This window comes from Ixodes scapularis, unplaced genomic scaffold (assembly GCF_016920785.2).
Source record: "Ixodes scapularis isolate PalLabHiFi unplaced genomic scaffold, ASM1692078v2 PGA_scaffold6__148_contigs__length_123643588, whole genome shotgun sequence".
In the NCBI taxonomy this organism is placed as follows: Eukaryota; Metazoa; Arthropoda; class Arachnida; order Ixodida; family Ixodidae; genus Ixodes; species Ixodes scapularis.
The window spans coordinates 32291256-32306830 of NW_024609881.1; the positions used below are offsets into that span (position 1 = coordinate 32291256).

At 48.4% G+C, this 15575-nt stretch overlaps 2 protein-coding genes across 2 annotated transcripts in view; both read right to left on the bottom strand.

The window, feature by feature from the left end:
- Window positions 1-212: 212 nt before the first annotated feature.
- Window positions 213-1030, bottom strand: LOC120840060. Its single transcript, XM_040210503.2, is given in 3 exon segments — window positions 213-321; window positions 323-348; window positions 350-1030. Coding segments are annotated over 3 exon segments (816 nt in total).
- Window positions 1031-7543: 6513 nt separating this feature from the next.
- LOC8039131 overlaps window positions 7544-15575 on the bottom strand; it is a 57940-nt gene continuing 49908 nt past the window's right edge. The window contains exon 4 of the mRNA XM_002413156.5: window positions 7544-7819. Coding sequence (XP_002413201.4) covers window positions 7607-7819 — 213 coding nt within the window. The 3' untranslated portion in view covers window positions 7544-7606. The remainder of the gene's footprint in view (window positions 7820-15575) is intronic.

The following is a 15575-nucleotide window of genomic DNA, read 5'->3' on the forward strand; positions in this document are numbered from 1 at the left end:
AGGGAAGGGGATGAAAGGGGAGATCAGAAAAAGTTAAAGAAAGAAGAGAGGTAAAGAAAAAGAACGGGGATTGAAAAGACAACAGTGGAAAAATGGCATGAAAAGGGATAAAAAAAAAGGAGAAAGAATAAAAAAAAAAACGATTGGTCAGCAGTTTTTGTGACTCAGTGGTTGATGTGTTGCCATCGCCCAGTGTATGTCAGACACCGGAGTTAGAGGCGGTCAAATAAACTGGTGTCCTCCAAGAACTTGAGAAGTGCGGCGAATGTTCTCGAGACATCACCTGCAGAGCCTGGGGGGAAAATAATGTTTTGTGTTGTACAGGCCGTCGAGAAACGATTTTTTTTTTGTCCGCTAGAGTAGGGCAGGTCCAGAGGAGATGGTCCTGGTCCTCGGGAACATCACAGGATGGACAGTTTGGGTTTATTGTTGGGTCCATACGGTGAAGGGCGTTCGCAGTAAAGGCACTACCAGTGCGAAGTCTGTGCAGTAGAGAAGCGGAGGCTCGGGACAGCTTCGGAGGCACGCGTGCGGGTGGCTTCCCGGTAGAGACGCGCGTGTCTGGATGTAGTTTCTCTATTTCTTTGTGAATAATAAGTCTGGCCTCATACATCTTTGGTATAACAAGTGTTGGTACATGAATGTGGTGAGCTGCATTAGCGAGACGATCGGCTGTCTCATTGCCCGATATACCGACGTGTGATGGGAGCCATTGGTATGGTATGTGCCATCCTTTAGACTCTAAGTTTCTTGTCATGTGTCCAATGTATCTGGTATATTGTGGGGCGTCTTCAAGGCTACCGAGGAGTTGTAAAGCTATTCTGGAATCTGTGAGGAACACTGCTTTTCCACTGTGAGGGATACTGTCGAGGATGTCAAGGCCTAGCCAAAGCGCGGCAAGTTCGGCAGTGGTAGATGTAGTGTGAAAGCTCAGTTTCCTTGATTTGGCCATTTTTAGTTCCGGTATAGAAACTGCTGCAGTGGATGATTTGCGGCTATGAAGTACCGAGCCGTCGGTATATACACGCATCCATCATATAAAATCCACCTCAATTCGGTATTCTGCGGGGGTCCGAGCGACAGCGTTTGCTTCTGAGTTCCGGAATAGATTCACTGATGTTCAGCGGCGAGGCGTAAGGTGGTGGTGCCGGGTAGATAGTATTTAAGGTGCCCACAATTCCTTCAAAGTCTCTAGCGAGAAATCCAAGGCGAGATTGAGGGCAACTTCGAATATGGTTTAAGAGGGGCCCTGTTGACCGGCAGGAGGTTGTTTTTGCGATGTGGCGAAGTGTCAGCTCTCTGCCGTGGTTCTCGACAAGGTTGACCCTCGCTTCAACCAGCGTTGGAATGTTCGCGGAGTATCTCGGTAAACCCAGACAGAAGCGAAGTGCAATCCTTTGCAGGGTCTGAATGGCTGCAGACTTTGCATTGCTCACGTGAGTCAGCGGCAAGGCGAATAATAATCTCGAGAGAATGAGGCCTCTGTATAACTGTAGCATCATGACCTGAGACGTTGCCCACCTGCTGCCCATCATCATTCGAATGGCGTTGAGGTGGCGGCGACGTCTGATCAGTGTTGCCTTGACTGCAGGCTTCTAGGAGATGCGGTCATCCAGAAGAAACCCCAGGTATACGAATACGTCCGGACACGTGCTACGTCTGTTCCGTTAATTGTGTAGATTCTGTTGATCGATGCTCCAGCCGTTGGATGATATTGAAGGGCAGCTGTTTTGGAGGCGGAAAGCGTAAGGCCTAGTCTAGAGATCCCGTCTACAACTATAGTCAATCCGTCCTGGAGGGTTTGTTGCATCTTGGTATATATCTTAGTCGGGGCGGTAGTCCAGAGGGCCACGTCGTCAGCGTATATAGCGATGTTAATGACTGGTCCCGATGACTTCATACGCCGGAGGGCCTCAGGCAGTGCCGCCATAGCAGCGTTAAATAAGAGAGGGCTTATAACACTGCCCTGGGGAACGGCTTGGGTTATCGTACGTTGAGAACTTCGAATTCCACCTAGGCGTACGTGCATAGACTTTCCTGTAAGAAAGGCGCGTACGAATGCCAGAGCTCGGCCTGCAACCCCGAGCCTTGTAAGCTGAGCAATAATGGTTTCATGTGGAATTTCATCGAATGCTTCCTTAATATCGAGAAATATTGCTGTTGTTGCTTGCCTTGTTGCCTTCGATTGTTCCATGTCTGATACGAGGCTGCCGATCGCGCCTGTCGTACAACGTTGTTTGCGGAAGCCAGACAGCTGATTAGGCAGGGCGCCCGATGGCTCGAGCTGCCAGTGAAGGCGCCGTAGTACCATTCGCTCCATCACCTTCCCTAGACTACACGTAAGACATATCGGTCTGTAGGAGCTGGTGGCACCTAGCGGTTTTCTTGGTTTATGGATGGGGACAACCTCAGATCGGAGCCAGGCAGGAGGAATATCAGACGAGCGCCAAATATGATTTAAGTATTCCAGAAGGCCAGGAAGCGTCGTATCGTCAAGGTTACGAAGCGCTTGAAAAGTTATCCCATCTGGGCCTGTTGCGGTGCTTTTCGAGAAGAACGCTGAAGAGCATTCTGTAGTTCACTCAGCGTGAAATCGGAGTTGCCGGCAGCCTGCGCTGGCGTGCTGGTAGCAGTGGCTACGACAAATCCCGGTGGCGGGGCGGGAGCAGAGGTGAATTCATCAGCAAGGAGTTCCGCGGCTTGAGGCAACGTGATGTTCTGCGCGATAACAAGGCCAAGGACCGCTGAGCGGGGAACAGCATGACCCGCCAGGATGCGGGCCATTCGCCATGCTTGCCTTCGGCCACTGGGAGAGTGAAGGGTCTCACATCGCTGTCGCCATTGTTTCCGTTGTTAGCGCTTGGTATGCCCTACGAAATGCCGCATCAATCCTTCGATACCGTTGTATATCCTCTTGTCTTGATGTTTTCAAGGCACGTCGTTGTGCTTTGCGGCGCGAGGCACGTAGCCTTAAGTATTTTAGGTCTGGGTTGGGTCTATATATAGGAACCGTAACTCTCCGTGTCGCTTTGCAGAGCGCCTGAGAGATGGCGGTCGTGTGATCAGTGGTGCCAGTAGATATTATATCTTCGAAGTACACTCGGAAGGCATCCCAGTTTGTTACACAACAAGTCTTGTGGGTGACAGGTCTTTTCTCTGGGGAAGTAACTATAATAGGGAGATGGTCACTGCCCCAGCTGTCGGGTTCGGCGAGCCAGAGCGCACGTACTGCAGCGGTGGCGAAACTTAGGTCGAGCACACTACACCAGGTCTCACAAAGGTTGCAGTGCCGTCATTCAGACACCGGAGGCCAATAGCTGTAGTGGTATCCTCTAGAGACCGGCCACGAGCGGACGTTTGCTTGTCCCCCCAGGCCTCGTTGTGGGCGTTAAAGTCCCCAGGGATCAGCGTGGCCGGCTTACACCGAGAAAGGATAGTGCGTAAGATGGAAGGACTCCATGGAGTACTAGGCCGAATATATACCGATACGATTGTAATGGCGTCCGAGTTGTCTTTTTGTATTGTGACAGCCACGTATTCTGCGCTTTGGTCGCAGAGATCTGAAAGATCCACTTGGAACTTAGGTAAGTCTCTGTGTATAAATAGAGATGCCTTAGGTGCGTCTGTTGTTGATGTTGTTCGGGGAGTACTAGTGTAGATAACATAGGGGGATAGTCGGATCGCTCCTGACTTCAAGTTGGTTTCCTGAAGGGCGAGTACCTCGACTTCGTGTCTCTGTAAATGTTGCCGTAAGTCATTTATCTTGTTCAGAAGCCCATTGGCATTCCACTGTATTATTGTGGGAAATAAGCTGCTTTTATTGCAGCGAGAAAGTGTATTCTTTGTATGTTTCGTTTTTCACTTTGCGATGTGTTGTTCCCGATGAAGCAGTCTAGTTGCACCAGGAAGTGGCAAGTGGAACAACAATGTCGATAATTGTGATCATTGCTTGAGCGATGGGTGACTGAAGAAAAGTGAGGAAGGAGCGCAACAACGTGGCAATTGTGCACAACGCATTACCAACGCTTTGAGACTTGGGCGTTGCAACTGATCTTGGCTTCTTTTGAGCTGGGTATTCTCTTGCCCATTTTCTTGGTACTTCTTGGTTCTTAGAAGTATTTTGGGTCGAAACAGCTTCTGCATTCTTGGCTGAAGACTCTGGCTGCTCTGCAGACGGGATCGTTGGCTTCGGCATGATTTCTGATGACGGCGTATCCAACGGAGGAAAATCGGTTTCATTCATCTCTGGGATGATAGCTTTCTTGTCTCCTTTCAAGCTTTGCTTTTGCTTGTGGGGAGGTGCGGTGCTTCTCCAGTCCTCGAACCTTTTGTTCATTCGTGATGACAGTTTTGGCAGACATATAGTCGACATTGTTCGAGCTTCTGTAGTTAGTTATCTGCTTTTCAGCTTTCTAGGCTGGGCATTTCCGGGACTTGGCATCGTGGTTTCTCTTGCAGTTTATGCACCTTGGTTGTTTCGCTTCGCACTCGCTGACGACATGTTCTCCACCAGATCGGCTGCAGCGTTGCGTTTTGGAGCATGTGCTCGCCAGATGTCCGAAGCGGTTACACTTGGGACACTGCCGCGGTTTTTCGAGGTAGGAAAGGACACTGTATCGTGTGTGCCCCACAAAGACGTATTCTGTTGAGGTTCTGGTGGAAAAGACAAGCTTTACCGCCTCTGTCTTGCCGAGTCTCCTCACTTGAATAACTGGTGCTTTTTCCCTTATTGATGCCCAGAGGTCCGCGTCTGTGATTTTGGCTCCGCGAATAGCGCCAACATTGGAAGATGGGGGTGCTGGCTCGTACGTCTGAACTTGGATTGTGCCGAGCTTCTTCAGTTGAAGAAGGGACTTCGTTGATTCTATATTTCTTGCATCTATCACCAATAGATTAAAGCGATAATTTGGTCGAATTTGGATTACTCCGTCTGGTGCCAGGTTTTCCAGCATCTGTTTCAGAGCCAGAGGATTCATGTTAGTGATGATTGTGGTCGGATTAGTAGGTTTGATAATGACCACAAGGTTGTGAGTCGGCTGAGTGATGATCGTCGCCTCACTCGAATTGGATCCGTGGCGTCGTTTGTTTGCTACTTTGGTGATCCATACACCTTCGTCATCAGACCCCTCCATGACGTTATCAGGGGAGCACTCAGAGATGTTGGATGATTCGGCTGATTGGTCTGCGCTGCATGCTTGTGGCGGTGCGTTTAGATGGCTCATTTTCCTTAATCCCCGTTGGTCGGAGACGAATCACTGCTTCAAGACCGAGGACAGCTGCCCCTCGTTGAAGAACGAGGGGTTGCGGCAAAATCGGTGGCAGATATATATATATATAAAATTGTTATTTACCTCTAGAGCAATGTAGACAATGGTCCTACCGCACTCGTCGTCGTCGTCGTTTTTTTCCAAATGAAAACAACAATAACAACAGAGGGTTTAAACGGTCCAAATACGTTCCCGACTACCTTACTGAGTTCTGTCACCGACGGAGTCACTCGCCGCACTTGCGCGTTTCACCAACTCCAAAAAAGGCGCCAATAGCTTAGCGTCTGGATGTAAAACAATGGGGAAAGGGGCGGCTGCTGTTCATCAATATGGCGGAAGTAAAAACGCGTTCCGTGTAACCGCCCTATACTGATTTTGAGTGCCCATGAAAAGGCATTAATGTGTGTCCAAATAGTCGCTGAAACATCACTAACAAGTGTCAAAGAATTAGTAAAAACATAAATGCGACTCAACATTTGGTATTTTTTTCGCGGTTCATGTTAGTGCTTGAGAATCTGCCGCTAAGGGCTTCATTAACTCACTCCGTCATTCTCAGTCTGGGGAGTGACGACACTGCTCGAGAAATCTTGGAAGTGTTAATGAACACATTGAGGCACATCTTTGTTAATGAAAGAAATGTATTTCGTAATACGTAATATTTTGCACCTCGCGAAGGTGAAAAATATTCCGCACGATGCATTCTGGCACAGTCAGTGACGGAAGTCCCAACAACACCACCGCCTGACTCATTTCCGGAGCGTGTCTCCTTTCCCCTCCCAAAGTCATCGGACGAACCCACACCGCAGCACCCTCAGAACTGCGCCAGTCAGCACTCGTTCGTCGAGTCGAACTTCAACCAAGCACCCGTCGCCACCAGGTCACGACTCGCTTTTCGTGTGGCTACCGCATCTGCAGCCAAGCACCGCGCAACAGACGTTGAGGGTGGCAGAAGAAAACCTCCAGGAATCCGAGTGGTGCCCTACGCCAGGCACCATGGGCAGCTGAAGTCGCCCAGTAACAGTCCCAATGAAATTGACTTCTACTAATGGTCGCCATGATGACTGTGCTCATTATGAGTTTCTCAATAATTAATGTCCGGATTCTACAGTCGATGGTGAAGCAAGATCAGTTGAAATGACTTGTTTCGTGAGCAACTCGATTTTGCAGCCCTTAAATACAAAGCGATCCACCGATGAGCACACTTCACGTGCTTTGGAAAACTTTCTTGATAGAGACGAAGTTTGTATTAGTGATGTAGCAGCTGTCTTTGCGGGTTGTTTTTGTTCCTTAAAAGGTCACCGGATTACCCTTTCCTTCCTTACGCCGTTGATAGCTTGAGGAGATTTATTTGTTGCAATTATTTGTTCAAGGAGTTTTACAAGTCGGTGATTTGTGCCTATGCATTTAATGACTCCAAAATATGTTTATTTTTATTCAACGACCTAGCAATAGGAGTCGACACTGTTGTTTTATTTGGTTTGTTGTTTTATTTTGTTGCTTTATTTAGGGATCACAATTCTGTATGCTTGCGACCGATCGGGACAAGCCCTTTTCTGCCAAGGATAGCAACGCTAAAACTGTATTGTCTTTCCTGTATAATTAAATCTGCCTATATGTTGGAGCCCGATGTGATACTAGGGTCCAGTATACGAATTTTTAAGGTTTTTTTCTTCTTCGCAACTTGGTCGAATCCATGATCCCAATTTTTTTAGGGATGAAGGTACTGGCTAGCGTTTCGCTCATTCTACTCCCCGATTACAGTTTTGTGACGGTACGTTTTGGAACGCTTAAATCAATTTCGCGCTTTCGTGAATGGAGGTTATGAAAGGTCAATACATCTCTCTTTGGCGATGGCACCTTATTCAATAAGGTTCGGGAACACACAGATTCAATTTCAACATACCACCCCTATTAGGTCATTTTATCATAATGGGTAAGATGCATGTTCAAGAAGGTAAAAAAGTGTAGTTGAACACAGTTCGGTTTGCTCGTTTTTTCAACATTTCAAGGAACCTTTGGCGGGAATTGTGCATCCTTGAGAGCGCACGCCCGGGTTCATGCATGCGAAAGATATGTGCATTAAAAGAAAGTTTTGAGGTATCGCCAATAGTCTCTGTGAGTAAATGTGGTCTTCGTTCAAAGTTGTCTTTGTGCTTTCATTATTACAGTGCTCGCATCGCTTGTTTTGTTCTGAATTTATTAGGGTGTACCAGCCGTAAAGCGTTTAGCTGTCGGTGGACATCTTCAGCTCAAGAATAAATGCATAAATAAATAAATACACAGACCCGTGAAGCATTTTATTTGCAGAGGCTGGCAGTGTTGCGTCAACGTATGACGCTTTAGGCCTTGGGCAGGAGGGGTCTTTGGGCGTCGATAAATGCTTGCGGTAAGGAGCGCCTGGGGGCGTCCGGCATGGCCCTGCCAGTGGCCACGGAGGCTAAGGCCGACGATGAAGCCGACAGGGACGCGTGCAGCGTGGTTAGGTTTGTCGACGCCGAGCGAGGACGGCGCTTGTCGCGGGTCTTGTCTCGGCATTTCAGCGTTTCGAGTACCTGCGGATGGGCCGAAGCACAGTTTACGAAAAGCTCCCATTGTCAAATCGTAGTCAAATAAGGCAAGTGGTCGGCTGTATTGCAAAAGTAAGATGTTGTTTTCGCTTCTATACTTCGTATCATCATAGATCCGAGCGCAGTACGTGACAGGCTCGAACCAATACAAATGCCAACCCACCTACTACACGTCGTTTCACTGTAACCTGGCAAAACATGAACGATACAGCTCATTGGAGCCAATTGGAGAAATGGAGGCGACGCACGGTGACAGCCGCCACATAAGGTACAGGAGCGAGAGCGTAACCCAATTATTCGGAGAAGAGAGAAAGGGGGTTACTCTTTCTTACACTCTTTTCTGTGTCCCGGACGTCGTTTTTGTTTCCCTAGAAGTATAGACAGTCCTTCCCACACCGGAAAGATTAGTTTAAATTGCTCTCCCCCTCGCACACCGCGAAATGGTAACAGAGAAAAACTTTGTTCATGAGCTAGCGTCACGGGTCAGTTGACACGTGACTCATTGGGGCACGACACAAGTGACCACGCAACCCATGGTGGCACGGAACATCTTACCCGGTAATTATAGGGGAAGAAACCACTTGACTCTTTTAGGTATTGTACTTAAAACACACTTCTTTACGTACGACCATAGTGCTGCAAAGAATATTTTCAGTGTGTAAGGTAAGGTATCAGGGTAGCTATATTTGAGCAGGAAGACCTTGGGCTTATTGCATGCCAAGCACTCCGTCCTTTCTCGCATGGTGCTACGAAAGACAGCTTGGACCGTTTATTCTACTCAAACACGAAATTCGTGTTTCCGGAAGCTCTAGATGTTTTATTGTGGCCGTCATCAGGACCTAAACGGCATCGATATGTTAACGAAATTTGGCTTCATGTTTGGCGGAGGTAACCTAAAAAAAAAAAAAAAGAAACAGTAAAAATTGGGGCATCAATTTATATTTCGTTTCACCGTAAAGGGGTTTAGGACACAAAAATTAAATGGGTAGATCATTCTTAAAAATGGATGCTCATTAGCTACTTAGTATATACACCAAGTGTGGTGATCTTTATATATCGAGTATTTTCAATAATGAGTTTAAGACTTTTGATCATTTTCATCTGACGACCACGCAACACTGCCCAAGTTCATCCCATCATAGCGTTCATAAACCATTTAATGATCAACGCTCTCTCATTCTATGCGGCCCCATGATCGCCCAAGCTGGCCTCGCCACCGGTACGAACGAAACCGCTCACACAACTCGGCTGTTCCAACGCTATTCTCGCTCTCGCCCCCGCCCCTTTGACCTTCCACCTCACAGGCACCTTCGAGATTGTCACGGACGACAAGGACCACGGCGAGTTCGTGCGTGACTCGTCGTCGCTGGAGCTGGTCGCGAGCGGGTCGTGGTAAAAATGCCCAGCTTCCAAAATCTCTCGATAACAATCCCTCTCATTGCTGCGGCGATCAGCGCCCAAGAGTTCGACGAAGCCAGCGATTCCGTAGATGTAATCGTCGGGAACCGCAGGCACGAAAGGCGGAAGGTAAACGAGGAAGCTGAAGCTGGGGTCGACAAGAGAGCCAAGGTTGGGGGACATGCAAGGGACGCAGCACGTTGGGCAGGCGACATCAACAACCCAACAACCGCGGCGCCCTTTTCGAATGGGGTCAAGCTCAGGGTCCCGCTTAAGAATCCATTTACCGACCAAACTATCGCGCCATTAAAAAAAAAAAGAAAAATAGCACACATATAGGAACGTACAATGGACCCTAACAGTATATCATACCTTATTTCTGGATCGTCCCGACCCTTTTAAGTCCGGACGTGGCCGTGGCTACAAGATGATCGGACCAATGAAAGAGCCTCAAGAGAGCACCATCACGGTGTATTGTTTATTTATGCATTTTATATATATTGATAGTTTCAGCTATTACAGGGTTATTACAAAAGTGTTAGTATGCTATCAAAAGGAGAATATTGATGCACACAGAATTAACATAAAAAGCATCAGTACATTCATACAGTGTGGTGTTACCGTGCCTCGATAAGTTTTTATGAGGCACGCATCATCTCTGTCAAGATGACTAGCATGCATTACGCGCATGTCCATCCGTGATCGCACGATATCCAAGCTGGGAAGATGAGAGCTGTGGAAGAAAGAATTATTCTGGTTCGGCCGGGGTCAACCCAACCTTCGGACGTCTCAGGTCTTGCTTTCACCCCAGTGGCCTACGCGATATGATGTCCGAAGTGGGATGACACCCCTGCCGTTCCTGGTCGTCGTTCACCCTTCCTTAGCATTGGTCGCCGTTTAAGGGCAACCAGGCATGGTCGGCGAAGAAAGGGACATGGGCGCGAGCCAGGCCTGTCAAGTTTTACACACCTCAAAGTTTTAGCTTCGATAAAACGTCGGTATGGCCAGCCTGGGTGCTAGAATTCGACGACTGCCGGTTCGCCTCGGGACTGAACGAGCGGACGCAAGAAGCAGAGGTAAAGCTGCAACAGAAAAGGATGAGCACTAGTGGCCCAGGCAAAAATCGGCCCATTTCCAGTTGGATTATGGAACTGAGAATGAGGCAGTCCAGCTGGATTCCGGCTGGACCCGGCTGGACCCAGCTGGAATCCAGCTGGACTGCCTCATTTCCAGTTCCATAATCCAGCTGGAAGTGGACTGATATTCACCTGGGAGCCGATGACCGGTGCAGCAAAATCGCGACACGTGGCTCTGTTGTTCCCGAGCGCGCCGATAGCGAGAGTCCCAGTGACGTTCCATGTCTCAACGCGGGGGTTTCCGGTAGGCAATTGAGGGGTACTATAGCGTTCGAAATGCGGTCTTTAGGATGGGCTGCTCTCTTCCGGCCACCCCCGCGTTGAGACTTGAAACGTGACTCGCACTCTCGCTATCGGCGCGCTCGGGAACAATAGCGCCGCGTGTCGCGATTTTGCCGCTCCGGTCGTCAGTCACTTGTGCTAATTTTTTTTCGTTGGAGCTGTGCAAACTTTGCTGTACACGCTGGGACGGCAGGCAAGGAAGATTTTTGAAAATTTCAACTTATCCAAAGAGGAGTCTAAGGGACTACGCCGTAGTCAAGAAAACGTTCAACGACCATTTCGTCGTGACACGCAACTTGCTCTACGAAAGCGCTTGCTCCCACAGCTGTTCTCAAGAACCAGTTGAGACGGCGGACCAGCTTGCCAGGGCGCTTCACACGTTGCCCGACCGGTTTGACTTCAAAGAAGTTCAAGAGCACATGATTCGTGACCGGGTTGTGGAGGGCCTGATGGGCGCGAAGCTGTCCGAGGTTCTGAAGATGGACGCGACATTGACGTTGGCAAGCGCCCTCACCAGGGCATGCCTGAAGAAGACGGCGCAACGGCAACAGATGCTGCCCTTCCGCAGAGCATGCTGCGCTGCCCTTCCGCAGAGCATGCAGAGACCGCCTCGTCAACTGCCAAGGTGGACGCAGTTCTCGGGGAACCGCAATCTACGGGGCGTCGCCCGTGGAACAGTCGGCGAGGTAGACGCAACGACAAGTCTGCTCACGGCAAAGGCGGTCTGAAGTGTTCTGCGTGGGGAAAAGGTCCACACTCCCGGCCTGCGTGAGCGGCCAGAGGAGCGGTCTGCCACAAGTGCTGCAAACAAGAACACTTCGCCGCCGCTTGCTTCACGCCCCCCAAGGTAGGCTTCAACGATGCTGGATCAGGGACAAGGACTGCTATGCGGTTGAAACGTAACGGTACTTTGGCTAGTACTAGCTCTGCACTGTTAGAAAATTCCATCAATCTACGTGGAAAAACCGAATAGAACATGTCCCGTTTTCTGGCAATGCATCTAATGTGCTGTTTGCGTTCAAAAACTGGAACGGTACCATATGCATTGAAACCTGCTACTTAGGCAATAAGCATAAGCTGATCCGAATAAAAAAAAAAGTCTTACAAGGTTACAATTTATAGTCGGTTCAACTGGTATACAGAAATTTAACACGTCCAGAAGTTCCAAAAACCCAGCAATTTTTATGGAACTCTATCAGACCGCGGAAGCACAGCGCCCGTGAGCCGTGGTTCGCCGCGCGCAGGAAGACATCTCTCTCTCGCGCAAGCGCATTGCGCTGGCGTCTGGCGCGGAACCGCGGAGTAGGCCCGCTGCTGGACTTCGGAATCCGAGCTCGACGTAGCTATCGCGTGTCAGCGGCGTTGACGGCCTCGTTTTCTAAGTTAAGTAAGTAAAGTTTAAGTTTTGTTCCGAATGCAGTGTTGGCTTGCTCTCTCTAAACGTTTCGTATATTCCAAGTTCGGTACGCCCAGCGTGTAGCGTCTCGCCTTCCCATGCGCATATAGCTAGGCCTTGTATAGGCCACAGCTAAGTGCGCGACTGCTTAGCGCGAGCTAATAACGAGCTACCACAATTCATTTGCAACGTGCATCCGGCACCATCAAGATTGCCGGTCCTAGCAATGCGAGCTCGTTTTGAGCACGACCACTCAAGCAGGCGATGGAGCCGACGATGTAGCAGACGATGGTGCTCATCCGGGCTACCTAGGAGGCGCTGAGGGAATCTACTAGTGATGACGTTTAGAGGAGGAAACGCGCACGCCTTGTGTTCTAAGTGGTATTGGCTATTGGGGAGGAGGACAGACCGTTACGCCCCAAGCGCTTAACTTATCAACTACACGGATGGGGACAACAAACACAATGACGCAGCGCTCGGCCGACATAACCGAACGCGGCGTCAGCGTTCGACCGGAGTTCGTGTTCTCCGGCGAGGGGGAGGAGGGGCTCTTTTGTTCCACGACGGCCTGCATGAACAATGCAGCATGCACGATCCCAGCTTAGCACAAAAGCCGAAGTGGGTCAAGCTCGCATTCTCAGAAGATAGATCCGGCACTTAACGTCGCTTCGTCGATTGTTAGTATTTTTTACATTAAACTGTGCCCCGCGCTGTATTGTAGAAGATGGCATGGCCATGCCCATAAGGCCTGTTGGAATGTGCACAGGCCTTGTGTTGAGTAAACACCGAGCGTGGGGAAAACAAACGGGTCAGAGCGCCCCCTATAGTTCGATCTCCTGCCCAATAGGCACGACGCGAAACTCGTTTAAAACGAATGGTTGCGAGTTTCCCAAGCGGTGGCGTAGTTCAGTGGTTAGATGTCTGCTTGATTCGCAGCGGACCCTATATATAGTTCGATCGGGTGTAGCCCGAAACAACCCATTCCCGTTTGAACCCGTCCCGTTTTGACCCATTCCCGAAACGACCTTCCCGTTTGAACCCGTCCCGTTTCGACCCATTCCCGAAACAACCTTCCCGTTTGAACCTGTCCCGTTTCAACCCGTTCCCGAAACGCCCTTCATATTTGAACCCGTAGCCAAGAAATAGTTTACGTTTGAATTCGTCCCGTTTGAACCCGTTAATTGGTAGAAAACCCCGCGCATCTCAACCTCTTCGCAAAAAGTGTCCATCGTTCTAATCCTGGTTTGAGCAGTTTTTCTGCTTAGGAATATGTCCCGAAATCATGTTAATGCAATTAATAAAAAGGTGCAGGCGAGCAATTCAGTTATGTTGTGAAATATATATGCTTGTAAACGTATTATTAAAATATGCAACACTTTCAGACAAGCTCCAAGGAAATATATTTCTACTTGAACCACTTAAAATGTTTCTTTCAAGATGGTCCCCAAAATGTGTAATTACGAAATGGACTATGTAAACTGCGCGACAACGTTACCACGAACACGATCTTGGCGATTTTTCGAATTTTACTTCGAAATGGTATTAGAAAGTATCACATTTTACCGCTTTGGTTAGTGGCCCAGATGAGCACTTTCAAATACACTAGTAATATTGATGGCAGTCTTCTGACTTTTTTTGTAGACAAACAGCTAAAACCAACAATCACTTGTTCGCGCTAACGGTTTCGCGCTCTGTACAATAACACGGAGCTTTCGTAGACCGTTTTCGAAGTCACGCGACGCTCCTTCGCAACCCGCTACGATACCCAGAGCTCTACAGTCAAGGCCATCGGCGCGCAGGCGCAGTAGCGGCTTCTTCGTTGCGGAGAGCTTAGCGAAAGGGGAAACGCGGTCTACGAAAGCACCTAATGAAGTCTTAGAGTAACGCAGGCAAGCACGTTGAGTAAGCAAAAATTAGCGTTGCCTAAGTTTTTATATCGCGACGCTACTTTTAGGTTACCCAAAGCGCTTACGTGCGTTATTCTAAAACTTCCTTATAGTGAATGGGATCCTTTTTAAAAGTGATAAATCATACAGGCTCGCGGGCATATAATTGCGACTTCATTTTTTTACAAGTTCAAACACAGAACCATCGCGTACACAGCCAAAACTCATAAGCCACAAAATGCTGTCGCCTTGGTTGAGGAAGTCGAGAAGGAAAATCGCGCCATCAGAAAGGCGGCACTCCAATTGTGATAGTTTGCAGCAGTCACCTGGCCGGCACGGCACCACCATTTGCAAGCTGCTGCAGCGATATCCTTGCAGGTCGATGAAGTTGTAAATGTTCGGGTGAGCCCTCCCTGACACAGCGTTTTTCTTACGGTGCCATGTCTCCGAGGTTGTTTCGGGAGAGGGAGAAGTGATGTGAGCAAGGAGAACAGACTCTTGATACTTGAACCTAATCAACTGTTAACGAACAATACAAACTAACCAAACGATGGCCGAAGCGGGAAGGTTGTTTCGGGAAAGGGCGAAATGGGAAAGGATGAAATGGGAAGGTCGTTTTGAGACGGGTCGAAACGGGAAAGGATGAAACGGGAAGGTCGTTTTGAGACGGGTCGAAACGGGAAGGTAAAACGGGAAGGTTGTTTCGGGAATGGGTCGAAACGGGAACCACCCGTTCGATCCCCCGTATGAGCTTAAATTCTTTTTTTTTTTTTTTACATTTAGTTTTGTCGAGCATTTGGCGATATATACATTTCCCATTTACAATAAACACTAAAAAAAAAACGAATGTCATCATTGAAATTCGGCTTAACTAAATGGTATGGGACTCCTTTTTCGGTGGTGCAATCGAGGACAGCGGCGCGTGGGTTGCTGGTGGATGCCGCGGTAAATAGTTTTGTACTTAGCAGCCGCCAGGGATGGGCAGTATTTCAAATAGAAGTATTTGAAATAGGTATTTCATATACTTTGTGTATTTCGCATGTGTATTTAATTATAACTTGGGTAATGTATTTGACGATTGTATTTAAATACTGAAACGTGGGCATTTCAAATACAATTGTAATTAAATACAATATTGTGGGCAAAAATATATCCCTCAAATTTATTGTCACGACCATTCTTGTTTTTATGCTTGTGGTTGTAAGATATAGTCTCCATCCTTTATTCGGCCATGGGATTTTTCCTTTTTCTCCTCTGGCTGTATTTTAAAGGCGCTGCCCAGAGCAGGAAGAAAACTACGTTCTGCACTGAATGCAGTGTCTCTCAGTCAGGCACAAGTGTTGAATGCTTTGCGATTACGGTGCGAGTCCAGGGCGAGAATAGTGACGAATCGACGGTCACAGGCAGACTGGCTAAATAAGTGTCTGTGACAACTTGTGATGCTTTCCAGCCTGATTTCCATTCATATTTTTGCCTGGAACATTCTAAATACGCGGTCGTCCAGGTTTTCATAACAAATTCTTTAGGTAGTGCTGCGCGTCTTGGTCGTCTCGGTCTTTGTTGGTCTATAGCAAAATGTAATCGACAAAAAAGCTGATTGAAGCTCCGTACTTTTTCACCTATTACGTTCAAGCTGATCACAT